This window comes from Montipora capricornis, chromosome 10 (assembly GCF_036669925.1).
Source record: "Montipora capricornis isolate CH-2021 chromosome 10, ASM3666992v2, whole genome shotgun sequence".
Classification (NCBI taxonomy): domain Eukaryota; kingdom Metazoa; phylum Cnidaria; class Anthozoa; order Scleractinia; family Acroporidae; genus Montipora; species Montipora capricornis.
Window position 1 is genome coordinate 1,865,153 of NC_090892.1, and position 27,593 is coordinate 1,892,745.

General features: G+C 39.4%; 1 protein-coding gene across 1 annotated transcript in view; it reads right to left on the reverse strand.

The window, feature by feature from the left end:
• The window catches only part of LOC138020152 (uncharacterized), a 202,410-nt gene that overhangs the window by 75,579 nt on the left and 99,238 nt on the right, over positions 1 to 27,593 (reverse strand). The window contains 29 exon segments of the mRNA XM_068867178.1: positions 502 to 627; positions 2,659 to 2,784; positions 3,786 to 3,911; positions 4,534 to 4,777; positions 5,073 to 5,419; positions 5,841 to 6,087; positions 6,189 to 6,529; positions 7,545 to 7,574; positions 12,774 to 13,014; positions 13,411 to 13,757; positions 14,045 to 14,095; positions 14,784 to 15,027; positions 15,428 to 15,771; positions 19,056 to 19,106; positions 19,392 to 19,635; positions 20,069 to 20,412; positions 20,742 to 20,792; positions 21,074 to 21,317; positions 21,751 to 22,094; positions 22,424 to 22,474; positions 22,756 to 22,999; positions 23,433 to 23,776; positions 24,106 to 24,156; positions 24,438 to 24,681; positions 25,115 to 25,458; positions 25,788 to 25,838; positions 26,120 to 26,363; positions 26,797 to 27,140; positions 27,470 to 27,520. Of these exon segments, the coding sequence (XP_068723279.1) occupies positions 502 to 627; positions 2,659 to 2,784; positions 3,786 to 3,911; positions 4,534 to 4,777; positions 5,073 to 5,419; positions 5,841 to 6,087; positions 6,189 to 6,529; positions 7,545 to 7,574; positions 12,774 to 13,014; positions 13,411 to 13,757; positions 14,045 to 14,095; positions 14,784 to 15,027; positions 15,428 to 15,771; positions 19,056 to 19,106; positions 19,392 to 19,635; positions 20,069 to 20,412; positions 20,742 to 20,792; positions 21,074 to 21,317; positions 21,751 to 22,094; positions 22,424 to 22,474; positions 22,756 to 22,999; positions 23,433 to 23,776; positions 24,106 to 24,156; positions 24,438 to 24,681; positions 25,115 to 25,458; positions 25,788 to 25,838; positions 26,120 to 26,363; positions 26,797 to 27,140; positions 27,470 to 27,520 (6,060 nt within the window).

Sequence of the window (27,593 nt, forward strand, 5' to 3'; positions counted from 1 at the left end):
GATAATAATAATAATAATAATAATGATAATAATAAAAATAATAATAATAATAATAATAATAATAATAATATTAATAATATCTTTACTACGCTTTCAAAAATAAACAATGTTTAATATTACTCTTAAGCATTACAATTTTCCCAAATTATTATTATTATTATTATTGTTATTTCAAACTAATAACATCTTTATTTGCCATAGTTCTTGAGAAGTGCATTTAGTGCTACGCCATTAATTGGGACTGGCTTGACAGAAATACAATCAAATCAACACATATGAGATGATAGGTTGGTGTTTGAGGAGAGGGGAAAGACGGAGTACCCGCAGATAAAGTTCCTGAAGCTGAGAAGAGAACCAACAAATAAACCCACATATGACACGGAGTCTAGGAATCGATCCCTGGCCACATTGGTGAGGCGAGTGCTCTGACCACTGCACCATCCCTGCTTCTGATTTCAAATGTTAACTTACTTATCTAACTCACAAAATCGTACTGATTACCTGTGCAATTTTGTCCATCTCCTGTATATCCATCACGACATCTGCAGGTATACGATCCTTCAGCGTTGATACAAGCTGCATTAGGGTCACACTCGTTTCTTTTAGGACTGGCACATTCATCGATATCTGTGCAAAATTAAGTCAACACAAGTAAACAAAGCATCCTTAGAAAACAGTCTACAAAGCACTCATAGTAAAACAAACGCATGGCAGCTAGGTAACTGTAATAATGACCTCGTAATAGCCGTAATAGCCGGGAAATTGGCACAGGTACGTAATAGGACTCGCGAACCCAAAATCCATCATATTATATTCACACGCACTATTCCTACTTCAAACAGCATAAGAAGACTGTTTATTTTCCAAATGCCACCTAATCCTTAAAAACACTACCATCCACATCCACCGAGCAGCATCATACACAGGAACAAAATCCTTCACAAATTATATCAGTGCCATGTGGTAGGCAATGTGCAATACTGTTTTCCTCATTTTAAAGCGAGCTTGAAGTTCGCCAAATGATGGCTATTAGTGAGCATCGTGTCATCTCGTGTTTTCCTCATCATGCAGCAACATTTTTCAGTTAGAGTAACATACAACATTACGACACTTGCCGCAATCTAAATGTTTTTCTTTTTTATGTCTAGATCCTAGAACACAGAGTGGTTGTGTTGGAATAAATCGAGAGAAGCAAAGACGTCAGAAGTGCTAACCTTCCCAACGGTTTTAGCTATGGTTGTATGAGAGTAGGAAATCTACTTTGAACGCTTATAACCCTCGTAGTATTTAACATGTGGCTTCCATTTCTCGTTCTGGAAATGTTCTTACAATGTACTTTCAAATGCATAAATAAAATCTCGCAATACTAAAATTGGATTAAAATCATCGATTTATGAGCATGCACCGTTTTGCCGAAAGGGTCAATTAACTATCATTTACACTCTTCCCCTTTTCGTTAATTCATGAAGGAATTTTCATCACGTTATTTTCTCTACAATTTAATATCATTTAATCACTTAAAACAAGACAACCTAATACATGTATGAAAGTTACAATTTTGCCTTACACGCCTAAAATTCATAATAACACGGCAAAAAAACATTTCAATGTTAAAGGAAGCAATAATTGTGTTTGTTCTCAACGAAACTGTGAACGTTAAGGAAAAAAGTCTTATTTCTAATTTAAGACAACCTCCAGGTAGGTTATGTAAATGACCCGCATCACACCTGCATTTCAACCCGCTTCCCTCAAAGCTCAAGGTACCAAAGAAAACGTTTCTCCTTCTCCTGTACAGCCCACTTTCTCCGTATTCAATGTTGGAAGGTAACACAACAATTGTCCACTAAAACCGTTCAGGGTTGCACAAATCAAAGAGGGGGGAGAGACAAGCAAAAAAAAAAAAGACGTCAAACGTGCTAACCTCCCCCCAACGGTTTTATCTACGGCGGGTGTAAAACCACAAGTCACATTCCACAGGTCACTCGTTGCAGGTCATTGTTTTACTTTCTTGAAAAAAACCCAAAATCCTTAATTTGGCTAACCCTAGGCCTAAAAACCAACCTTAGGCCTAGGGTTAGCCAAATTCAGGGTTTTGGTTTCTTTCCAAAACATAAAACAATGACCTGCAACGAGTGACCTGTGGAATGTGACCTGTGTTTTAGACCCGCCGTTATATCTATGATTGTAGGTAAAATGAGGATCACCAGTTTAACCTATGTTAAAGCGGATTCAACCTACTCCTGGATTTGACAGACAGTATATCCCTCGTTACCGCTGTAGTATACAACCCTTCAGTGTTGATACAAGCAGAGTTAGGGTAACACTCGTTTGTTTTAGGACTGGCACATTTATCGATATCTGTGTACAATCAAAATTGAAAACCTATTTAATGGAAGAGACCCTCAGGGAACGATCTAGTCAAATTTTGTTCTGCAAATCGATATCCACATATCAAATGAAATGTTGATAGAACTCACTGGGCACTCGGAAAAATCTGAGCTCCAGATGGGATTCGAACCCACGACCCTCCGTGTTCTGCAAAACGTAAGTATAAAATAACACTCTTCCTGTTTAAATCCGCATAAGAAGGCTATTGATTTCGAAAATGCGATCTTAATGTAAACTTATTTAACTAGGTTGCAAAAGCGTAAGAATTACCTGTGCACGTTTTGCCGTCTCCAGTATATCCCTCGTTACAGCTGCAGGTGTACGATCCTTCAGTGTTGAAACATTGAGCGTTGAGGTCACAGTCATTTGTTTCAAAATTTCCACATTCATTCACGTCTGTAAGATACAAAAAAGGAATAATCCAAAAATAAGAAAGCATTCAAAATCTTAAGTGAGCTTAATGACACGTTATGAACCACAAAACGTTTTACAACTCCTATTTTATTGGATCAGTATCCAGAGCAGAATTGGTGGAGTGGTGAGAGCACTCGCCTCCCACTAATGTGGCCCTGGTTCGATTATCCGATTCGACGCCATATATGGGTTGACTTTTTTGGTTTTCTACTCTGCTCCGAGAGGTTTTCCCCCGGGTATTCCGGTTTCCCCCTCTCCTCAAAAACCAACTTAAAACTTAAGCTATCTTTCTTTAAGCTATGCTACAAAGTCATGCGTGGACTGTATAGCGGCTGCAGGAGGCACCACAGTGGGCGTTCGGTTCGACCTTTTTGAGCTGCGTCTTTGCCGCGCTTTGCGACGACGATTAAGAATTAGTAGTATACTAAGCACGAAGATCTATCGTAATCAAGACCAAGGCCCAGTGTTTCAGTTCTAAGTTGATTTGTGTGCCTTTTTTCTAAATGACCCCAAGAGCGGCTTTGGCAACTGAGGACTTTTTGTTAAAACAGCCACGTTGAGTAGAAAGACCTATCCCACATGGATCGAAACGTTTAATTAAGAGGCAAATGTTAATAAGAGAAATTCCCCAGCCGTTTCGGCAACACAAAACTCTTTGCAGATAATTGAGCACAGGATTTAAGGGAAACAGAAGCGGAAAGTAATAAATGAATGATGAGCATTGGACTGGGCAAGAAAAGGCTAAAAGCCACGAGGTTGAGAATTGGTGGAATTAACCGAACTGGGTATAAATGGATTACATTTATATCATTTTCATTAATTTTTTGTTGCAACGTCTTGCGTTGGTAAATAAATCTTTAAAGACAAACACATTTCGGAAAAGAATCATGCTTTTTTCATTTTTGGCATGTACGCTAGAATGGTGCACACGTTGAAACACATTCCATTGCTTAGTTGTTTAGTCTATTAAACAAGTAACTTGCCTGAACACGTTCTACCATCGCCCTGATATCCACTGATGCAGCGGCAGGTATAGAATCCCTTCGTGTTGTTACACTCAGCGTTCGGGTCACACTCGTTTGTTTCAGGCCTGGCACATTCATCAACATCTGTTGAAAACGATTTGGGAGTGAAACGTTATCACTCCTCCGATTAACTTTTACACTGGTAGACATTTCTGAAATGATAATCTCGTACATCAAAACAAATACTTTGCTGAAGAATGTGACAGGAGAATTTTAAGTGCAAATTCTTCATTGTCTAAGAACTTAAGATACGGTTTATCATTATCACTACCAAATATTATCGTCACCGTCATAATTATCAATACCATTATCGCAATTACCATCAGAAGTATCACAAATATTAATATTAGTCCTAAAAATCATGATCCTTAATATTATTATTATCATCGTCATTATCATCATTACAATAGATTATACAGCTATCTTGGCTCGCTCTCTTTCAGCAACTGCACGGTACAACAAGCACACGTGAACGTTACTTTTGCTTTCCATGAAAGCCAAAGAGGCTCAATTAAATTTCTAAAGTAGCCTATCAAACAGCATCTTTGTTTTGTTTCATTATCATTATTACTATAGATTATATAGGGTTAAAAGGAGTAAACTACTTTGGAGGGTAGTCTGGAATTCAAAAGAAAGAGAAGAGGTGGAGTGAAATCACTTTCCATAGATCATTGTTAACCAGGCTACACAGACATCAATAAAATACCTTTTACGCAAATGCCTTTCTTTAGCTCATCTGCTTTGTCTTCCAACTCCTCAAACGAGTCTACTTTAAACACATTATCAGGTCCAGAGGCAATCTGGTTCAGTTCAGAAAGATCGACATCCTTTCCTATGCCGAGCACGAAGACAGCTGATCCTTTATTCTGAAGACGTGCTGAGACCTCATCAAGCGGTGTATAGGCTCCCTGATCCGTTGTTTGCTTTCCTGTCGTAATCACGAACACGGGCTAGAGCAAACGAAAGAAATTCAGAAAAAAATGTTGACTCCATTTCAATGATATGATTGTTGCCTCGAATTCATCCCATTTAACGCTGCGCCCTGGAAATTACGTTAACTTCATTACTACTTTGAAGTCACGCGTTTGACGCCCATCTAGCCCCATCTATTCCTTTTCGGTCTTGCGCTTTCGCAAAGTATAACTCTAACGAATTTTAAGTAGTGTATGCGTGTTGTCATCCGACCAAGTTTTCTTTGGACGATTTATAAACTGGCAAATAAATATTCAATCAAACTTTTCTTACCCTGGATACACGATCTCTCATTCCGCTCTCGCGGGTCAACACTTCATTTTCTGCCAGGGCCAATGCCTTATCAATCTGCCTCGAGCCTCCCTTGCATTCTAGGAGACTAACCCGTCTGTTAACTTCCTCGCTGTTCAGAAGAGTTCCAGTTAAAGTGTTAAATTTCAGAACAACCTTGCCATCTGTGCTGAATGGAATTAACGCAATGCGACCTACGGGCTTTGACACATCGAAAAACGTAACCAACTCTTGGACAAACTTTAAAACACGATTCCAGTTGTCAAGGTCATCGCAGACAGATGAATCGATGACGAAGGTGGTGTCCATAGGGATCGGACATGTTTCTTCTGTGGGAACAAAAAATTCGAGCCCCTCAAACATTCTTTCTCAAAACAATGTATAAAAAGAGCGGCATTGTTTCTTCAGTTGAAACCTAGCAGAACACAATGTTTAAGTATTTGGCACTTGTATTTGTGTGTGTCGCAATTTTACGGCACTCTATCAAAAAAGGAAGAATTTATGAAAGTAAACGTCATGAAGGAAAGAAACGTGGCAGAAAGAAAGGAAACGTCGTGGCCACTTCTTTGCACAAGCTAGTCCCAGGTGTTGAAAAAGTATGGTGGATGCCAGAATCACTAACCAATCTAAAGGTATCGACTGGTTTGCCGCCTTTTCTTTCTGTCCGGTTGCACAATGGAGAGACTTTTTCAAATTATGAACACTATCTTTAGCAGAAATTTAACTCTACTTTATTGAATTTCTCCTTACCTGGTGGGCTTGGACAAGACTTTTGCACAATTGGTTTGACAATCTCCACGAGATCATCAAACCCAGTAGATTTGAACACTTTGTCATCAGAGCTTGCAATTTGCCTCAGTTGCCCAGAATCTACGCTGCGACCGATACCCAAGGCGTACACTGTTACTCCCTTGTCTTTTATGCCTTGAGACGCTTTATCAAGTGGTGTAAATTGTTCCCGAGTTGACTGCTCGCCATCGGTAATCACAATTGCAACCTGTGGTAAGTTCAAGCAAATAAACAATTGGGTTTAGTGATGTTTCAATAAAGCTCATACTGAAAAGCATGGCATTCCAATGACGTTTTTTCACTCATCACCTTTGGTACTGCAGCCCGCATTCCAGCACTTGATACAAACACAAGTTCATCAGCCATTTTTAGAGCTCTGTCAATATAAGTAAATCCCCGCTGAAAACGTATCGCATCGATGCGCTTTCCATATTCCTGCGCTGTAATTTCGGCTTCAGAGAAAGTATTGAACGTAAACTCAAGTTTAGGCTTGGTACTGTAAGCAATTACTGCTACATGGGTAGAATCTGGTCCAACGTTGAATTCATTTATGATGTCTTTCAAAAACTGTAACATCAATGGCCATCTTGAACGACCAATGCTTCCTGATGAATCCACAATCAATGCAACATCTGCTACAGCTTTGCATGCTGGAAAATTACACAAGAAAGAAATGAAAGAATATTTTGAAAAAGCACATTGTGGTTGCAAAATTCTGTAGAGTTTTATCAAGGGGTGACATACTTTATTGTTTGACGGTGACTATTTGCAAAAAAGAGTCACACGACGTTTTGGCTAATGCTTTAGCCTTAAACAAGTTGAAATGGCATGGGATTTTAAAATGTGAACAAGGATCGGAGGCGCGTTAAAGGTCATTATGATTATTATCATTTATTTTAACTTAGCAGCAACAAAAGTGGAGTGGATGAAGAATGGCCTGCAGATAAAAGATCTAATCCACGAATGCCAGGCAGCAAAGAGAAAACACAAGGTTACACAAATGCCATGAATAGTTTCAGTTATAGAATGATGTGCAAGATGAGGAGGAAAGATAACAAGAAGATGCTAAGTGATAAGGATTAGTCGTTAGTTTTAAAGAATCAAAACATATTGCCATGCCGTACTTGTTAACCAGCGGCCTTGTTAATATTACACGCGCGCATACCATGTGTGTGATCCTGTTTTTGTGTTGAACCGCCATCTTATTTAAAGTAAAAAGATCGTTGTGTTATAACCAAGCGCGAGACACAACACATATAATGGGATGAATGGAGGAGGTACTTCGCAACATGCGTATGTTTCAAGTGAGAAACACGCACCCAAAAAGAGTCACTGCTGGAAACTGTTTCATATGCAAGGTTTTTCACATCATTAAAATCCATTTGGCGAATTAGTCATGGTCAAAACTGGGAATTTCTCTTTTGTGTTAAGCAATCTGGGTTTTCAGTGGTAGCGCTTTTTGGCCGCAGCACTGAAAAAAAAAACAGTTGGTGCAACTCATCCTGTATACTTTGCTAGAATAGGAGCGGACAGCGCAAAATCAGCCAGGTTTCCTGGTAAAAAGACCCGGAATGATGCTGACCGCTCGCAGTTTTTTATAGTATGCAAAATTAATTACAAAGCTTGAAAGTATCCACCAAGTGTAATCATCAATCAGTCACTTACGTGCTGGAGTTGGCGTGGGTGATATTACAGCTGCAAAAGATAAGCAGGATTAGTAATGTGCTGATAACATTCCCGAAGAAAGAAACAATTTAACGTCAACTCGATTGATTAATAGTAACGAAAAACACAATCCAGGTGGTCTTAAAAGTGTCATGTCTGGTAATAAATAAAAGACCGGATGAAACTTTATTTCAATCTGTTAAAGAGAAAAAAAAATTGATACACGTATGTTTATCTTGGAAGTGTCATGCCCAGTAGCGAAATACGTTTTTACGTTATTCCATTCAGGAGTAACAATGAGATCCACTCATTTAGTGAAAAGTGACAGCAGATCTACTCCAGGAATATTTGCTTTTAAATTGTAATGAAAAGGGGAAACAGTGAGCCATCCTCTGGGTTTACCCAACAACTAACAACAGATAAACACAACCCAGGAATGTTTGTCTTGAACGTGCCAGGTATGGTGGTGAAATATTTTCGCGTGATATTCCAGGAATGAGAAACAAACGTTAATTGTGGTTATTTAACAGCCCTCTACAAAAAGCAAGCACACAAGGACCCTTTACATAAAAACTAGGTGGAAGGGTGTATGTGAAAGAAATTCGAAATTGAAAGGAGAGAAACAGTGATCACGGCATTTATGAAGTTTTTTTTTCTTTTCTTAACAAACAAGCATTTGATTTGACAAGGATTGTCTTCAATTAGCGCTCCGCAGGTAGATGAGTTGAATCCTCAAGGGAATTAAAAGTGAACCACGACGACCTTTGATGATCAGCGTTCGGCAGGGCAGACCTTAGTCCCTCCGTCTGGTCTCTTTTCACAATCCGGTATACTTAGTGGTTCCTCCTTTGAAGGGGGAAGGATTAAAAGCCAGCAGCATCAAAGGCGCCTTTTGAAGTAAAATGGTTTTCTAACAATTGTCCATCAATCTTCCTTTTGCTGCCCTCAAGGCGTTCGTGGATATTAGCCGTAGGAGTTAGATTGGTAACAGGCAGCGATAAACCAATAACGGTAACAGGGGTCATGATGAATCATGAGGAATTGGTGGTTTATTTGTTTGAGAATTTCAGATTTTGCGGTATATGTTTTCTCCATTTTTTTTTTCTTTGAACATTAACCTACGGAACAGGGAGCCAGAATTGAGCACAGCAGGTGGTGGAATTTATGAGGTCGCATATGCACAAAGTATGCAGCGTTGTTGTGGACACTGGCCCATGGTTGTTGGCATGCATTTTCATTCCTGGCTTGGGAATTACTGTTCTGTTGATTGCGTTAGGAGATTTGGTGTGCCGCGAAAAATGACGGCTAAGCAGGAGTGTGTACCCACGGAACAGACCATTAAATAACAGATGTTTTTGAGTAGATGGCGCAGTGGCTGTCAAAAGTGGTGGGTCAGCGCATTCACCTTTATCACTCGGCGGGCATTTTGGAGTCCACGGAGAATAAAGGCTTTGTTTTTGCCTTGTGTTTGAACGTCTAGCCTCACACTGAATGAGAGGTTACACGAGCAAAATCTTTTGTTTGGGCATTGAGTGATATGGGTCTATTGGATTATTTAAGTTCTTTGATTGTGGCAACATTTATCAGTGATAACGCAACGGCGTATTGAAGTCAGTGGGACTTAATATTTTAGCTTGTCGAGGGAATGAGAGTATCGGCGATGTGTCGAAATTTAATCCGGACCACCCCTTTTCCAGACTGTGATGAAGTGGAGGAAATGTAAACGGAAAGAAAATCCAAAACTCTAGCTAATAAATTCACTGATCTTAACTGATTCGTGCATGATGTAAAATGAGAACGCAGGACAATACAAACAATCCTTGTACCAGATCAGGGGGAATCGAGAGAGTCCTTAGATGTCTGAATTGTACGCAGGAAAAAAAACGAAATTGTAACTTAAAATCTGTCCCGGAACTTCTCAACGAAAGTCTTTAGAACTATAATTAGTGCTACGGCTTGTAGCACATGGCAAGCTTAACTTAAGTCAGTTCGCAGCACATTTGTAAACAAAGTGTTTTACTATTTCATTGTTGTTTTTCTAATATCTACAACTTTGAGTAACAACAATTTCATCACAGTTCTTCTTAATGATTCTAGAATTCGATCCGAAGGAGGTGCAATTGCGCTAAACGATGAAATACGAAGCTCAAAGATGTCAGAAATGTCTGCAAGAAAAAAGCGAACCATGTAACTTAAAATCTGTCTAAATTCAGAGAACTGTGAAAGGCACCACGATATGACAAGGCTAAACAAAACCACTCACGTTATCATCGAAAGCAGGGTCCTGACGGCTTCGTTATTTACTTAAAGGTTTGTTTATTTTCTTAGGTTGTTCGTGGCGCAGTGCACTCTGGTTAAATGTAATGCACTCTACTTGTGTCAATTGTACAGCTAGTTGGTGGAAATTAAGGCTGGTCGCGAATAGAAGCACGAGAGTGGTTGAAGGTAAACAAGTTCACACAACACAGGCAACTCTTCCAGACGAATACAACGTCAATAGAAGCTCGAAGTTTACACTTTAACCAATGACACTGAAAAATATCAGCCCTGCCATACAAATAGCCCAATTTCGATTTATTAAAATTCTGTCATAAACAAAAGGCATCACCTCGAGGCTCTGGGGAATACACTCATACAGATCCTTATATTTATTCCCCAGAGCCTCGTGATGATGCCTTTGTTTGGGACTGAATTTTAAAATTGGTCTATTTGGGACAGATTTTAGAATATCCAGCCACTATTGTTTTCCTAAGGGGGTGTTTCTTAACAACAAGCCTGTTGCTAAGAACGAAATTATGCCAGCGGTGTTTTCGAGGGAGAAGTGCCGCCCGCCGACCGACCGCCAAAATGGTGTGAAATATGAAACTTTTAACTTTCTGAAAATCCGAATAAACAGGCTATTTTATCTATAATCCTTTGTTTATGTTCTCGTTTGGGATATTACTTCTATGCTATGCTATGCAGAGGCGTAGTTTAAAGGCGCCATCAGTTTCGATGATTTGAGCTGTCGAAGCGATGGCCGGACCAAAAATGAGAACTGTCAGTCGGTGGGTAAAATGACTGTTAAAAAACTAAATATTTTGAACAAGAGCCGATACAACGTAGATTTGATTTAGTAATGTACTGTATTTCGGCTGGTGAAGCCAACCTTCTTCAGGTACAATGAGAGTCTGGGAACGGGAAATTAACAGAAGAGACTGTAAATAATAAAATGAAATATTGTATGTTTCTTTGCGGATATTTAGACCGTCAGGATGAATTGCTCTGCCTTTTGAATTAAAAAAAGCTTCCCTGGCCTTACACATTTAGTCTCTGCCGTAAAGCCAGGGAAGTTGTTTAGCAAGCCAAAATATAGTACATTGCTAAATCAAATCTACGCTGTATCAGCTCTTGCTCACAATATTTAGTTTTTCAACTTGTAATCAAGCCGGTTGATCCAACGTACACCGACAGGAATAATGTTCACGGGTGCTTGCTTTAAAACACTGTTCAAGGAAGTCGTAAAAGAAAATCTACGCAAGGCACGCACACCGAAGTTCTTCCTGTGGAAAATTCGAACGATGTAGCTACCGCAAAAGAAACTAGAACATAAATCAGTAGTTAGCGGCCTTACGCAGCCTTCATGCTTTGTCGTCAACTGCAAAAACATCTTAAGATAGCGCACGCGTAGCTATTACCAGCCCTCATCCGAGTAATAGCGTGGGTTTTAAAAGAAAAAAAAGCCTACTATTTGGAGAAGAATGGTCGCAACACTGTCATTTTCAGATGATGGGAAAGAAAAAAATGTCCCTTAAAGCGGCATCGTTCGAAGAACAAGGCATATCTATTCATAAGCAAATATTAGTGGCCAGGTATTCTATAGGTTTAGCCCAAATTTGAATCAGTGATTAATTAATGCCCCCCTAAAGTTTTTGGGATATTTGAAGAAGTAACATTTTTCACTCAGTAGTTAGTCAGATTAAACGGAAGGGGAGAATGGTAGAGGAAGAGACTACCTGGAGTGAAAGAAAGATTTCAGCACTTCAAATTCATCCAGGATGCTATTTTCCCAACTTCAGCACTGAAAATCAATGAAACACTGTCTATTTCTGGGCTGCAAAGAGATCGGATTTACTGCGGTAATAGCGAATATAAAGTGTCAAGCATGAGCAGCACTATAACATAAGGGTTGACGTGTGACACGCAGCTTACAGCAAGCAAGGGATATCAGTTAGCGAGGCAAATGGAGAAACATTTTACAATTGCCTTTGCCGATGTGTGTGTCATGAAAATGTTCAAGCGGTCGAGACCAAAAAAGAATAATACTGGCGAGAATCCTCATGAAGACAGAAATGGCATTAAATTATGGCTTTAAGTGAACAGGTTCTGCGCTTGTAATGGCTTCGATAATGATGTTATCACTGTTGAGGCAGCAAACTACTTAAGCAGTTAAAATGCAAAGAAAACAGGCCATAAAAGCATTTTAGCTACGAGTTACCACAAGTAGCATCCTCCAGACCTTGTGTCATAAAATGCTATTGGCGGAACGCATAACGGCCATCTCAGTGCGCATTACAGGGGCGGCGTTAATTAAAATGAAATTAATGCCTTATGGTACAGCAGCAGACAGCTAAATCCATCGTTAAGGAAGCCACAAAGGATTATTTTTATTTAGAGAACAGCACACTGTAAAAGTATGGTAGACGTTAAACCTCCAGAATACATCAGTGTTTGCACTTAAAGGCTCAATTTAAGAAGAACCCAAAGGGAAAAAAGTAGTGTTCAAACGTTTGTGATATAATTATGAATGAGCAAGAGCTTTGTTCAGAGTTCAACAGGGTCGTTTTCGTTAGACGACTGGATCTAGTGCACAATGCTAGTTAAGGGAGTGGCTAAAAAGACAAGCCTAAGCCAAAAAAGTGATAAAGAAAAGTTGGAAATGCAATTTCATATGGATCGTGATCTAAGTCCTTCTCATTGGTTTTCTGGCAACCTACCAAGGCAAGAATTCTTCACGATGTTGTCTGCTGCCGGTGAGAGTTCCTCAAAATTGGGCGCAGTGAACACGTTTTTGGGTGAAGTGGCAATGGCTTCAGAGTTCGTTAGACGACTGGATCTAGTGCACAATGCTAGTTAAGGGAGTGGCTAAAAAGACAAGCCTAAGCCAAAAAAGTGATAAAGAAAAGTTGGAAATGCAATTTCATATGGATCGTGATCTAAGTCCTTCTCATTGGTTTTCTGGCAACCTACCAAGGCAAGAATTCTTCACGATGTTGTCTGCTGCCGGTGAGAGTTCCTCAAAATTGGGCGCAGTGAACACGTTTTTGGGTGAAGTGGCAATGTCTATTAACTGCGTTCGATTCACATTTGACCCGATACCAAGCGAATACAACCGCACATTCTTGTCCTTAAGTCCGCGAGATGCCTCTTGAAGTTCTGTGTAGTCACCACGATTGGTTGTTTGCTCGCCGTCTGTGATAACAATTGCGATCTACAGAATGAAGTAGAATTAAGCTATAATTAATAAAACCTTATTTACCAGAAAGTCAGAAAGCAACTCCTCTGCGCTTCAGTGTATGAGAAATAAAATAGAATGGATACTCTAAGAGCCCAAGAGAGGATGAGGGGAGGGAACGCATCCCCATGCCTCGTGATAGTTTTTTTCAATCTATTTTAAGCTTCCCGCCATGCTGTGACATTTATTCTGGCCTTGTGCCCATGGTCACACAGCCAATGATAATCATCAGGTGTCTTCCACTGGCTAACTTTAGATTGAAAAAAATTATCATTGCAAGAGGCTTATGTATGGTGCATGTGTTCTCTCCATCATGCTTTCTTGAAAAACCTTTTATAAGAACGTTCAGGCTGAGATTAAAATGCTTCATACCTGTTGCAGTTCTGGTCTCATTCCGGATGCCGTTGTAAATATTTCCATATCAGCCAGCAGTAGAGCTTTATCGATAAAAGTAAGGCCTCTCTGAAATCTTATGCGATCTATGAGTCTTTCATATCCCTGTACTGTTACATCGGAACCTTTAAGCTTGTTAAATTGGAATTCTACCTTAGCACCAGTACTGTAAGCAACCACAGCTATGTGCGTCTTGTTTGGACCCACATTAAAGGCCTTTACCATTTCTTTTAGGAAGTCCAGCATCTTTCCCCAATTCCTTTTACCAATGCTTCCAGATGAATCCACGAGGAATGCAACATCCACCACGGCTTTGCAGAAAAATTCTACACAAAAAGATCAAATACCTTCAGCTTTCTGCTGACAGCAAGTTTAGTAAAATTGCAAAGCTTTTCATTATTTTCCGTTGAAATATAAATCTCCTTAGTCGACCTTATTCCTAATTCTGTTGCTCTTCCAACTTTATTTCCAATTCTGGAATATTACAAGGATAGATTTTAGAATCCCGAGCAAATAACTACATTTTCTTTGAGCAAAAACACTTAACGGCTTACATTCGACATGTGGCACCCCACCAATAATCAAGCAAACAGCCAACTAGCTTATCACTGACCTGCTGTAGTAGGGATTGGCGTCGATGTTGTTGTAACTGATAATGTTGGGACTAAAAAAACGTAACAATAAGTATTTTGCACACAGCTATTGATGTTCAAAGGTGTAATGATCCCGTGACAAGGATAATAACCTTGTTGCAAAGAGGGAAATGAGAACAGAAAAATCACAATTGTGTAGAAACATTAAAATCATTCAGAGTAACACACTAAAGCAAAAGATCTCGTACACAACAATTACAGCCATATTACAGTATAATGGGAAAAGATTTTCTGAGCCAAAGATAATCCCAGTTAAAAAACAGTAAATGTAGCTAAAAACAATTGTTTAGGAAACGTGAACTTTCTTCTGTACATTCTTCTACCAACAGCCATATTCGTATTCTCAAAATTGCACAAAAACTAGCTTGAAATGGAGGCTAATGCGGGGGAATATATTAAAAAGAATTTGCATTCAAAAATATTTCCCCCGCATTAACCTCCATTGTAACATAGTTGCATTCTAATACTGAGAATACGAATAGCGACCATTAACCCACCTTGCAGCAGCTCATTAGTGAGCTTGCAACTTCAACGACCCCAAATTCATGGAAAAGGGACATAGAAATCTCCTAAGGTAATAGGGATAACCAACTACACGGTCATGTTCCTTTCACGTCTGCCCAAATCCATGGTGCGACCTCAACTACGTTTTTTTTTTTTACATATCGGTTTTGTAGAGTAGGTGACACAAATGTATACCTAGTACACAGATGCCTCGTTTTACTTCCTCGTATTTTTCATCCAAATCCTCGTAGGAATCCACCGTAAACACGTTTTCAGGGCTAGAAGCAATTTCATTCAGTTCAGAAGGGTCAACGTCCTTTCCAATGCCCAGCACGAATACGGCTGCTCCTTTCTTTTGAAGACAAGACGACGCCTTATCAAGAGGCGTGTAGGCTCCTTGGTTCTTTGCCTGCTCTCCGCTCGTTATCACAAAAACAGGCTAAAGAAAATAACACTCATTAAAAAACAAACATTGTTAAGGAAACGACATTACAGTTTTCGATTTTAAAAAACCGTTACTAATATGTATTCCTTGCATTTCTATCGCTGCTTTTTATAAAAACCAAATATCAACCCGAATTTTGCACTGCAACACCACAGGGTGTTTACAACTTAACCTTTATAAATGAGATAGGGCAAAAAACGTCAGTTCTATTTTCTTTATGTTTACCACCGTTGATTCCGTTGGATATTCGTTTAATTCCTTGGTTTGCGAAACAATCATTAAAGTCTTCTTACGGAACACACTTTAATAAAATTTCACCTTTTTGTTCCTATTTATACTAAACGGACAAAATTGATTATTGTTCCAGGGAATTAAAGACAACAATAAAAAACACCTTTGATACGCCTCTCGCTCCACCTTTAGGAGTCACTACTTCTTTGCACGCCAGATCCAATGCTTTGTCAATCCTCCGCGAGCCACCCTGGCATTGTAAGAGACCAACTCGTCTCTTCACTTCTTCGCCGTTCAGAAGCTCTCCTGTTAACGTGTTGAACTTAAGAAGCACAGTGGCATTAGTGCTAAATGGTATTAAGGCGACACGACCCACGGTAGGTGACACATCGTAAAAGGTTACTAAACTTTGGACGAACTTCAGAACGCGGTCCCAGTTACCCGGATCTTCACATGAGGAAGCATCAATGACGAAGGTGGTATCCATGGGGATTGGGCATGTTTCTTCTGTAAAAGAAAAACAACACCGTAATTAACACAAGAAGAGTACCATGAATAGGAAAATACCATCGCAAATCACAATCCAAAATTAAGATAACAGGACATTGTTTTCTGTAGTAAAGAAGTCCTCTTTTCCTTTCTGACCGTGATTGCCAGATTTGTCTAAAGAAGTTCAAGCCATATTTTTTCCTAAACGAGAAGCTCCGAAAAGCTTAGACTGGGTTGCCTGTGTTACGCGTTACACAAAGAACTGCAGCGTTCCAGTTAATTTTTTCTAGTGGGGCGTCATTAAGACAATTTGAGGGGTCACCCACATGTCGCGCTAGCAGAGGCCCTTTGGCTCACACGTTTAATTATTGTGTAATATCCTGTCCCATTTTAAGGTCTTTTAGTCTTTTAAGCTTTCGTAATAAATTCAGTTTAAAGATAACAAAACACGCTCTTGAGTAATATTCACTCGTTTCTTCTTTAAATAAATAGTCGGCAAAAAACTAACTGCAAATTGCTCTGACGGACGTTTTCCAGCATGTCTAGCAGTTGGACTAAGCAAACGTTTATTGCACATACAAGAAAGGACTAAAGGTGTTGTTTCCGCTTCATAATGTGACGGTCTAATCTGATGCCAGGTCAAAACATTGTTTGGCTTTGGGTTTGCACCAGAAAAAGGCAAGCCAAGAGACAGATGAAGAAAAAAAATAACTTAGTGTTTATATATAACTATGAATCGGATACTCATTGAAAGATCTTAAAAACACGAACATTTTTGCAGTCTCTAACGTTTTGTCAAAGGGAAGAAATTGATCACATGCTAGGCAACCGTAAAGGTGCACGTGATCACCCTGTGTCAACTGAATGAACTACGGGAAAGAATGTTTCAGAGTAGGACAACGTACGTTTTAGCGAAGAAACTTCCGTCGTTAGTTAATTTTGTTGTAATATTTAAGTGAATATTTAGATTTCTTCTGTCGGGTCAGGAAGCCTTCTTTGTCGGGTTCCTGAGAAACGTATCTATTTTGACTTCAGGGTGAACTATTTACACAATCGAGAGGTTGAGTGGTAGCCTGCGAACGCAGACGTATTTCCGGCGGTCGTTTCTCTTCCCGAAAAGTAGCTACTTTTCGTAATTGAAAATCTAAACATCTATGAGATACAAAAACAGACTTGCGAATTACCGCAAATCACAATGCTGACAAGCACAAAAGCGGAGAAATGGTTAAGTAAATATGAAGTTTGTTACTATCTGAATGTATTTGGGTCAGAGTATTAAAAAAGGGATATAGTCACGCAAATTATGTAATTTCATGACACTCAAAATTCGCAAGAAGCGCGAGTTTCACGTACACAATCTTCGCACTAACAAGTCGCAGCAATAAAATTGGATTAACCAGGAAGTTAAAAGAATATTGTTGGCTTCCCAAATAAATTTCATCTTGCACTACAATGACAAAATCATTTGTCAGAGAAATAAAACTCCTTTCTCGTGTATCACATTTCAACGCACGTATGCAAATTTCTTAACTCATTTTCAACGCGATTCCCGGGAAAAATACATAGTAATAGCAAAAATATTATTTCTCGTCAAGTGTTGCATCTTTTATGTTCAAATAACAGCTAAAAATAAAGATTTTTTAACGATCTATCCGTCGGCTTCCTGGGAGCATACTCTCTAGAGAGTAAAGGAACTTCCGAGGTTAAATAAGGTGTACCTTTACCTTTACCTAGATATTTTTTTCATAATTTAATATTATCTGTCAAAATTTGCACAACAGTCAAATCATAAAAATAGCACCGCACGGGACAAATTTAGTCGCATTACCTCTTCGTCGAATTCTAATGCTTAACACAGGAGGAATCAGGAATTTTTAGTTATTGTGAAAATCTTTCTATATTTGTTAGCAATCATCCTTTCAAATTTCAGAGAAAGCGACCGGTCTGCGAATATTTTACAATTTTCTTTCAATGGGATGTCAAAAGGCGAAGTGGATGTTATTTGCATAATCGGGCAAGTTGCGCGTGTGACCCGTTATAAATCTTTTTTCACAAAATGTTCCCGAATCGTCAAGTATCACCAGAGAAGAAACGAAAATCATTCTAAAAGCTTATTTTACGCAAAAAGTAGGTTCTGGAGGTAATTTTGAGTGTGGAAATCAAGTTTACAGCAGATGACAAATACAAACTTACGAGCCATGGTATATTCAATTAAGTTAACACAACAGAAAGGAGTCGCTTACCTTATATTTTGACACGAAAATGCTTTACTATTGCCATAAAAACTATCCAGTTAAGCTCGCATATTACACACGATGAATTCATAAAAGCCACCATTTTCCAGCTAAATGCTTTTTGAAACAAACAACATATGTGCTATAAGAGGCAAAAAACCCTTCCTGTTTCATTTAATGCGTGAAGACAAGAAAATGAATCGTGTCAAATTACACTCCGTGTCAAAAACGCAACACGGTAAATAAATTTCCCACGAGTGTTTAGCATCAAACCCTTCACTGAAAAACCCTTTACTTGAATTATCAAGCAAAAAATGGGCAACAAGCTTTCTTTCAAATAATTTTTGACTAGCAGGAATTTGTGAAATTTCCAATTGTTAGCAGAAGACTGTGCAGAATTGAGTACAGATCCAAGTTTCTGTTTTGTTAAACCCATAAGTTACTAGAGAATTTTCCATTTGATTTCAGCGTTGTACAAAACACCACACTCTTACAATATTAGAACTACATCTCACAGTTGATTACGGCTCGACGGGCGACAGACTGTTGTCGAAGTCCATTACTCGTCGCTTTTAAGATTCCAGATTTTTTTTTCAGCGCCTTTCTTGTTCAGTATCCAATTGACTTTCCATTATTAAGCTCCATAATGGTATATTTTACTTAAAAATCCACTAAAACGCCATTCGCGTTACATGACTTTCGACGCCATTGCCGGTTACGTTGATCATTCTACTGTGTCCACCAGAGAAATTTACGCATTTCCCACTACCCTCTCGATCCTAAGACAATACGTGCAGAAGGCTCTATGCATAAAGACACCACTTAGCAGGGAAGAGACAGGCAAGACTTTTACCGACACGGAAAATAAAAAATAATAATAATAATCTACCCATTTTCCGATTGGTTTGCCATAGGCAACCCAGTAATAATTTGATGCATCACATCGCCGAGCCTACAGAAAAACAGTTCCGTCGCAGATCCGTTGCCGTCTAACCACTGCCAAGCGACGATGAAAATTATTCATAACAGCAACAACAATAAAATAGGAAGAAAACAGTGACCACTAACCGGGTGAGGTTAGCCCAGGAGTTGGTGTTGTTGTAGATGAGGGAGTTGGTACTGGAAAAGGAAAAAGAAGGGTGTTAAGAAGAAAACTAATGGTGATCTGCAAAAAGCAACATGACAATAGAACAAGTTGCGTCCTCATGGACGCAATTTAAACGACCCTTATCAAACTCATGGTAAAAGGACTACAAATATATCCTAAGGTACTGACCGATAGCCAACCACACGGTCTTACCGCTTTGACGTCTGACCAAATTTATGGTGTAACCTGAAATTCTCAACTATGTATTTATTTGTTTATATATCGGTTTTGTAAAATGTGTTGCCACAAATGTATACCTAGTACACAGATGCCTCGTTTTACTTCGTTAGATTTTTCATCCAAATCCTCGTAGGAATCCACCGTAAACACGTTTTCAGGGCTAGAAGCAATTTCATTCAGTTCAGAAGAGTCAACGTCCTTTCCAATGCCCAGCACGAATACGGCTGCTCCTTCCTTTTGAAGACAAGACGACGCCTTATCAAGAGGCGTGTAGGCTCCTTGGTCCTTTGCCTGCTCTCCGCTCGTTATCACAAAAACAGGCTGGAGAAAATAACACTCATTAAAAAACAAACATTGTTAAGGAAACGACATTACAGTTTTCGATTTTAAAAAACCGTTACTAATATCGTTTTTTTTTTTATACGTATTCCTTGCATTTATATCGCTGCTTTTTATAAAAACCAAATATCAAGCCGAATTTTTGCACTGCAACACCACTCCACTAATACCACACAGGTGTTTACAACTTCACCTTTATAAATGAGATAGGGCAAAAAACGTCACTTCTATTTTCTTTATGTTTACCACCGTTGATCCCGTTGGATATTCGTTTAATTCCTTGGTTTACGAAACAATCATTAAACTCTTCTTACGGAACACACTTTAATAAAATTACACCTTCTTCTTTCTATTCATACTAAACGGACAAAATTGATTATTGTTCCAGGGAATTAAAGACAACAATAAAAAACACCTTTGATACGCCTCTCGCTCCACCTTTAGGAGTCACTACTTCTTTGCACGCCAGATCCAATGCTTTGTCAATCCTCCGCGAGCCACCCTGGCATTGTAAGAGACCAACTCGTCTCTTCACTTCTTCGCCGTTCAGAAGCTCTCCTGTTAACGTGTTGAACTTAAGAAGCACAGTGGCATTAGTGCTAAATGGTATTAAGGCGACACGACCCACGGTAGGTGACACATCGTAAAAGGTTACTAAACTTTGGACGAACTTCAGAACGCGGTCCCAGTTACCCGGATCTTCACATGAGGAAGCATCAATGACGAAGGTGGTATCCATGGGGATTGGGCATGTTTCCTCTGTAAAAGCAAAACAACACCGTAATTAACACAAGAAGAGTACCATGAATAGGAAAATACCATCGCAAATCACAATCCAAACTTAAGATAACAGGACATTGTTTTCTGTAGTAAAGAAGTCCTCTTTTCCTTTCTGACTGTAATTGCCAGATTTGTCCCAAGAAGTTCAGTCATATTTTTTCCTAAATAATTTGATGCATCACATCGCCGAGCCTACAGCAAAACAGTTCCGTCGCAGATCCGTTGCCGTCCAACCACTCTCAACCGACGATAAAAATTGTTCATAATAGGAACAACCATAAAATAGAAAGAAAACAGTGACCACTAACCGGGTGAGGTTGGCCCAGGAGTTGCTGTTGTTGTAGATGAGGGAGTTGGTACTGAAAAAGGAAAAAGAAGGGTGTTAAGACGAAAACTGTTGGTGATCTGCAGAAAGCACCATGACAATAGTACAAATTGCGTCCTCATGGACGCTATTTGAACGACCCTAATCAAATTCATGGTAAAAGGACTACAAATATATCCTAAGGTAATGACAGATAGCCAACCACACGGTCTCATCGCTTTGACGTCGGACTCAATTTATGCCGTCAACTTAAATTTTAAACTATGTTTTTATTTATATATCGGTTTTGTAAATTGTGTTGCCACATGTGTATACCTAGTACACAGATGCCTCGTTTTACTTCCTCGTATTTTTCATCCAGATCCTCGTAGGAATCCACCGTAAACACGTTTTCAGGGCTAGAAGCAATTTCATTCAGTTCAGAAGGGTCAACGTCCTTTCCAATGCCCAGCACGAATACGGCTGCTCCTTCCTTTTGAAGACAAGACGACGCCTTATCAAGAGGCGTGTAGGCTCCTTGGTCCTTTGCCTGCTCTCCGCTCGTTATCACAAAAACAGGCTGGAGAAAATAACACTCATTAAAAAACAAACATTGTTAAGGAAACGACATTACAGTTTTCGATTTTAAAAAACCGTTACTAATATCGTTTTTTTTTTTATACGTATTCCCTGCATTTATATCGCCGCTTTTTATAAAAACCAAATATCAAGCCGAATTTTTGCACTGCAACACCACTCCACTAATACCACACAGGTGTTTACAACTTCACCTTTATAAATGAGATAGGGCAAAAAACGTCACTTCTATTTTCTTTATGTTTACCACCGTTGATCCCGTTGGATATTCGTTTAATTCCTTGGTTTACGAAACAATCATTAAACTCTTCTTACGGAACACACTTTAATAAAATTACACCTTCTTCTTTCTATTCATACTAAACGGACAAAATTGATTATTGTTCCAGGGAATTAAAGACAACAATAAAAAACACCTTTGATACGCCTCTCGCTCCACCTTTAGGAGTCACTACTTCTTTGCACGCCAGATCCAATGCTTTGTCAATCCTCCGCGAGCCACCCTGGCATTGTAAGAGACCAACTCGTCTCTTCACTTCTTCGCCGTTCAGAAGCTCTCCTGTTAACGTGTTGAACTTAAGAAGCACAGTGGCATTAGTGCTAAATGGTATTAAGGCGACACGACCCACGGTAGGTGACACATCGTAAAAGGTTACTAAACTTTGGACGAACTTCAGAACGCGGTCCCAGTTACCCGGATCTTCACATGAGGAAGCATCAATGACGAAGGTGGTATCCATGGGGATTGGGCATGTTTCCTCTGTAAAAGCAAAACAACACCGTAATTAACACAAGAAGAGTACCATGAATAGGAAAATACCATCGCAAATCACAATCCAAACTTAAGATAACAGGACATTGTTTTCTGTAGTAAAGAAGTCCTCTTTTCCTTTCTGACTGTAATTGCCAGATTTGTCCCAAGAAGTTCAGTCATATTTTTTCCTAAATAATTTGATGCATCACATCGCCGAGCCTACAGCAAAACAGTTCCGTCGCAGATCCGTTGCCGTCCAACCACTCTCAACCGACGATAAAAATTGTTCATAATAGGAACAACCATAAAATAGAAAGAAAACAGTGACCACTAACCGGGTGAGGTTGGCCCAGGAGTTGCTGTTGTTGTAGATGAGGGAGTTGGTACTGAAAAAGGAAAAAGAAGGGTGTTAAGACGAAAACTGTTGGTGATCTGCAAAAAGCACCATGACAATAGTACAAATTGCGTCCTCATGGACGCTATTTGAACGACCCTAATCAAATTCATGGTAAAAGGACTACAAATATATCCTAAGGTAATGACAGATAGCCAACCACACGGTCTCATCGCTTTGACGTCGGACTCAATTTATGCCGTCAACTTAAATTTTAAACTATGTTTTTATTTATATATCGGTTTTGTAAATTGTGTTGCCACATGTGTATACCTAGTACACAGATGCCTCGTTTTACTTCCTCGTATTTTTCATCCAGATCCTCGTAGGAATCCACCGTAAACACGTTTTCAGGGCTAGAAGCAATTTCATTCAGTTCAGAAGGGTCAACGTCCTTTCCAATGCCCAGCACGAATACGGCTGCTCCTTCCTTTTGAAGACAAGACGACGCCTTATCAAGAGGCGTGTAGGCTCCTTGGTCCTTTGCCTGCTCTCCGCTCGTTATCACAAAAACAGGCTGGAGAAAATAACACTCATTAAAAAACAAACATTGTTAAAAAAACGACATTACAGTTTTCGATTTTAAAAAACCGTTACTAATATCGTTTTTTTTTTTATACGTATTCCTTGCATTTATATCGCTGCTTTTTATAAAAACCAAATATCAAGCCGAATTTTTGCACTGCAACACCACTCCACTAATACCACACAGGTGTTTACAACTTCACCTTTATAAATGAGATAGGGCAAAAAACGTCACTTCTATTTTCTTTATGTTTACCACCGTTGATCCCGTTGGATATTCGTTTAATTCCTTGGTTTACGAAACAATCATTAAACTCTTCTTACGGAACACACTTTAATAAAATTACACCTTCTTCTTTCTATTCATACTAAACGGACAAAATTGATTATTGTTCCAGGGAATTAAAGACAACAATAAAAAACACCTTTGATACGCCTCTCGCTCCACCTTTAGGAGTCACTACTTCTTTGCACGCCAGATCCAATGCTTTGTCAATCCTCCGCGAGCCACCCTGGCATTGTAAGAGACCAACTCGTCTCTTCACTTCTTCGCCGTTCAGAAGCTCTCCTGTTAACGTGTTGAACTTAAGAAGCACAGTGGCATTAGTGCTAAATGGTATTAAGGCGACACGACCCACGGTAGGTGACACATCGTAAAAGGTTACTAAACTTTGGACGAACTTCAGAACGCGGTCCCAGTTACCCGGATCTTCACATGAGGAAGCATCAATGACGAAGGTGGTATCCATGGGGATTGGGCATGTTTCCTCTGTAAAAGCAAAACAACACCGTAATTAACACAAGAAGAGTACCATGAATAGGAAAATACCATCGCAAATCACAATCCAAACTTAAGATAACAGGACATTGTTTTCTGTAGTAAAGAAGTCCTCTTTTCCTTTCTGACTGTAATTGCCAGATTTGTCCCAAGAAGTTCAGTCATATTTTTTCCTAAATAATTTGATGCATCACATCGCCGAGCCTACAGCAAAACAGTTCCGTCGCAGATCCGTTGCCGTCCAACCACTCTCAACCGACGATAAAAATTGTTCATAATAGGAACAACCATAAAATAGAAAGAAAACAGCGACCACTAACCGGGTGAGGTTGGCCCAGGAGTTGCTGTTGTTGTAGATGAGGGAGTTGGTACTGAAAAAGGAAAAAGAAGGGTGTTAAGACGAAAACTGTTGGTGATCTGCAGAAAGCACCATGACAATAGTACAAATTGCGTCCTCATGGACGCTATTTGAACGACCCTAATCAAATTCATGGTAAAAGGACTACAAATATATCCTAAGGTAATGACAGATAGCCAACCACACGGTCTCATCGCTTTGACGTCGGACTCAATTTATGCCGTCAACTTAAATTTTAAACTATGTTTTTATTTATATATCGGTTTTGTAAATTGTGTTGCCACATGTGTATACCTAGTACACAGATGCCTCGTTTTACTTCCTCGTATTTTTCATCCAGATCCTCGTAGGAATCCACCGTAAACACGTTTTCAGGGCTAGAAGCAATTTCATTCAGTTCAGAAGGGTCAACGTCCTTTCCAATGCCCAGCACGAATACGGCTGCTCCTTCCTTTTGAAGACAAGACGACGCCTTATCAAGAGGCGTGTAGGCTCCTTGGTCCTTTGCCTGCTCTCCGCTCGTTATCACAAAAACAGGCTGGAGAAAATAACACTCATTAAAAAACAAACATTGTTAAAAAAACGACATTACAGTTTTCGATTTTAAAAAACCGTTACTAATATCGTTTTTTTTTTTATACGTATTCCTTGCATTTATATCGCTGCTTTTTATAAAAACCAAATATCAAGCCGAATTTTTGCACTGCAACACCACTCCACTAATACCACACAGGTGTTTACAACTTCACCTTTATAAATGAGATAGGGCAAAAAACGTCACTTCTATTTTCTTTATGTTTACCACCGTTGATCCCGTTGGATATTCGTTTAATTCCTTGGTTTACGAAACAATCATTAAACTCTTCTTACGGAACACACTTTAATAAAATTACACCTTCTTCTTTCTATTCATACTAAACGGACAAAATTGATTATTGTTCCAGGGAATTAAAGACAACAATAAAAAACACCTTTGATACGCCTCTCGCTCCACCTTTAGGAGTCACTACTTCTTTGCACGCCAGATCCAATGCTTTGTCAATCCTCCGCGAGCCACCCTGGCATTGTAAGAGACCAACTCGTCTCTTCACTTCTTCGCCGTTCAGAAGCTCTCCTGTTAACGTGTTGAACTTAAGAAGCACAGTGGCATTAGTGCTAAATGGTATTAAGGCGACACGACCCACGGTAGGTGACACATCGTAAAAGGTTACTAAACTTTGGACGAACTTCAGAACGCGGTCCCAGTTACCCGGATCTTCACATGAGGAAGCATCAATGACGAAGGTGGTATCCATGGGGATTGGGCATGTTTCCTCTGTAAAAGCAAAACAACACCGTAATTAACACAAGAAGAGTACCATGAATAGGAAAATACCATCGCAAATCACAATCCAAACTTAAGATAACAGGACATTGTTTTCTGTAGTAAAGAAGTCCTCTTTTCCTTTCTGACTGTAATTGCCAGATTTGTCCCAAGAAGTTCAGTCATATTTTTTCCTAAATAATTTGATGCATCACGTCGCCGAGCCTACAGCAAAACAGTTCCGTCGCAGATCCGTTGCCGTCCAACCACTCTCAACCGACGATAAAAATTGTTCATAATAGGAACAACCATAAAATAGAAAGAAAACAGTGACCACTAACCGGGTGAGGTTGGCCCAGGAGTTGCTGTTGTTGTAGATGAGGGAGTTGGTACTGAAAAAGGAAAAAGAAGGGTGTTAAGACGAAAACTGTTGGTGATCTGCAAAAAGCACCATGACAATAGTACAAATTGCGTCCTCATGGACGCTATTTGAACGACCCTAATCAAATTCATGGTAAAAGGACTACAAATATATCCTAAGGTAATGACAGATAGCCAACCACACGGTCTCATCGCTTTGACGTCGGACTCAATTTATGCCGTCAACTTAAATTTTAAACTATGTTTTTATTTATATATCGGTTTTGTAAATTGTGTTGCCACATGTGTATACCTAGTACACAGATGCCTCGTTTTACTTCCTCGTATTTTTCATCCAGATCCTCGTAGGAATCCACCGTAAACACGTTTTCAGGGCTAGAAGCAATTTCATTCAGTTCAGAAGGGTCAACGTCCTTTCCAATGCCCAGCACGAATACGGCTGCTCCTTCCTTTTGAAGACAAGACGACGCCTTATCAAGAGGCGTGTAGGCTCCTTGGTCCTTTGCCTGCTCTCCGCTCGTTATCACAAAAACAGGCTGGAGAAAATAACACTCATTAAAAAACAAACATTGTTAAGGAAACGACATTACAGTTTTCGATTTTAAAAAACCGTTACTAATATCGTTTTTTTTTTTATACGTATTCCTTGCATTTATATCGCTGCTTTTTATAAAAACCAAATATCAAGCCGAATTTTTGCACTGCAACACCACTCCACTAATACCACACAGGTGTTTACAACTTCACCTTTATAAATGAGATAGGGCAAAAAACGTCACTTCTATTTTCTTTATGTTTACCACCGTTGATCCCGTTGGATATTCGTTTAATTCCTTGGTTTACGAAACAATCATTAAACTCTTCTTACGGAACACACTTTAATAAAATTACACCTTCTTCTTTCTATTCATAATAAACGGACAAAATTGATTATTGTTCCAGGGAATTAAAGACAACAATAAAAAACACCTTTGATACGCCTCTCGCTCCACCTTTAGGAGTCACTACTTCTTTGCACGCCAGATCCAATGCTTTGTCAATCCTCCGCGAGCCACCCTGGCATTGTAAGAGACCAACTCGTCTCTTCACTTCTTCGCCGTTCAGAAGCTCTCCTGTTAACGTGTTGAACTTAAGAAGCACAGTGGCATTAGTGCTAAATGGTATTAAGGCGACACGACCCACGGTAGGTGACACATCGTAAAAGGTTACTAAACTTTGGACGAACTTCAGAACGCGGTCCCAGTTACCCGGATCTTCACATGAGGAAGCATCAATGACGAAGGTGGTATCCATGGGGATTGGGCATGTTTCCTCTGTAAAAGCAAAACAACACCGTAATTAACACAAGAAGAGTACCATGAATAGGAAAATACCATCGCAAATCACAATCCAAAATTAAGATAACAGGACATTGTTTTCTGTAGTAAAGAAGTCCTCTTTTCCTTTCTGACTGTAATTGCCAGATTTGTACCAAGAAGTTCAGTCATATTTTTTCCTAAATAATTTGATGCATCACGTCGCCGAGCCTACAGCAAAACAGTTCCGTCGCAGATCCGTTGCCGTCCAACCACTGCCAACCGACGATAAAAATTGTTCATAATAGGAACAACCATAAAATAGAAAGAAAACAGTGACCACTAACCGGGTGAGGTTGGCCCAGGAGTTGCTGTTGTTGTAGATGAGGGAGTTGGTACTGAAAAAGGAAAAAGAAGGGTGTTAAGACGAAAACTGTTGGTGATCTGCAAAAAGCACCATGACAATAGTAC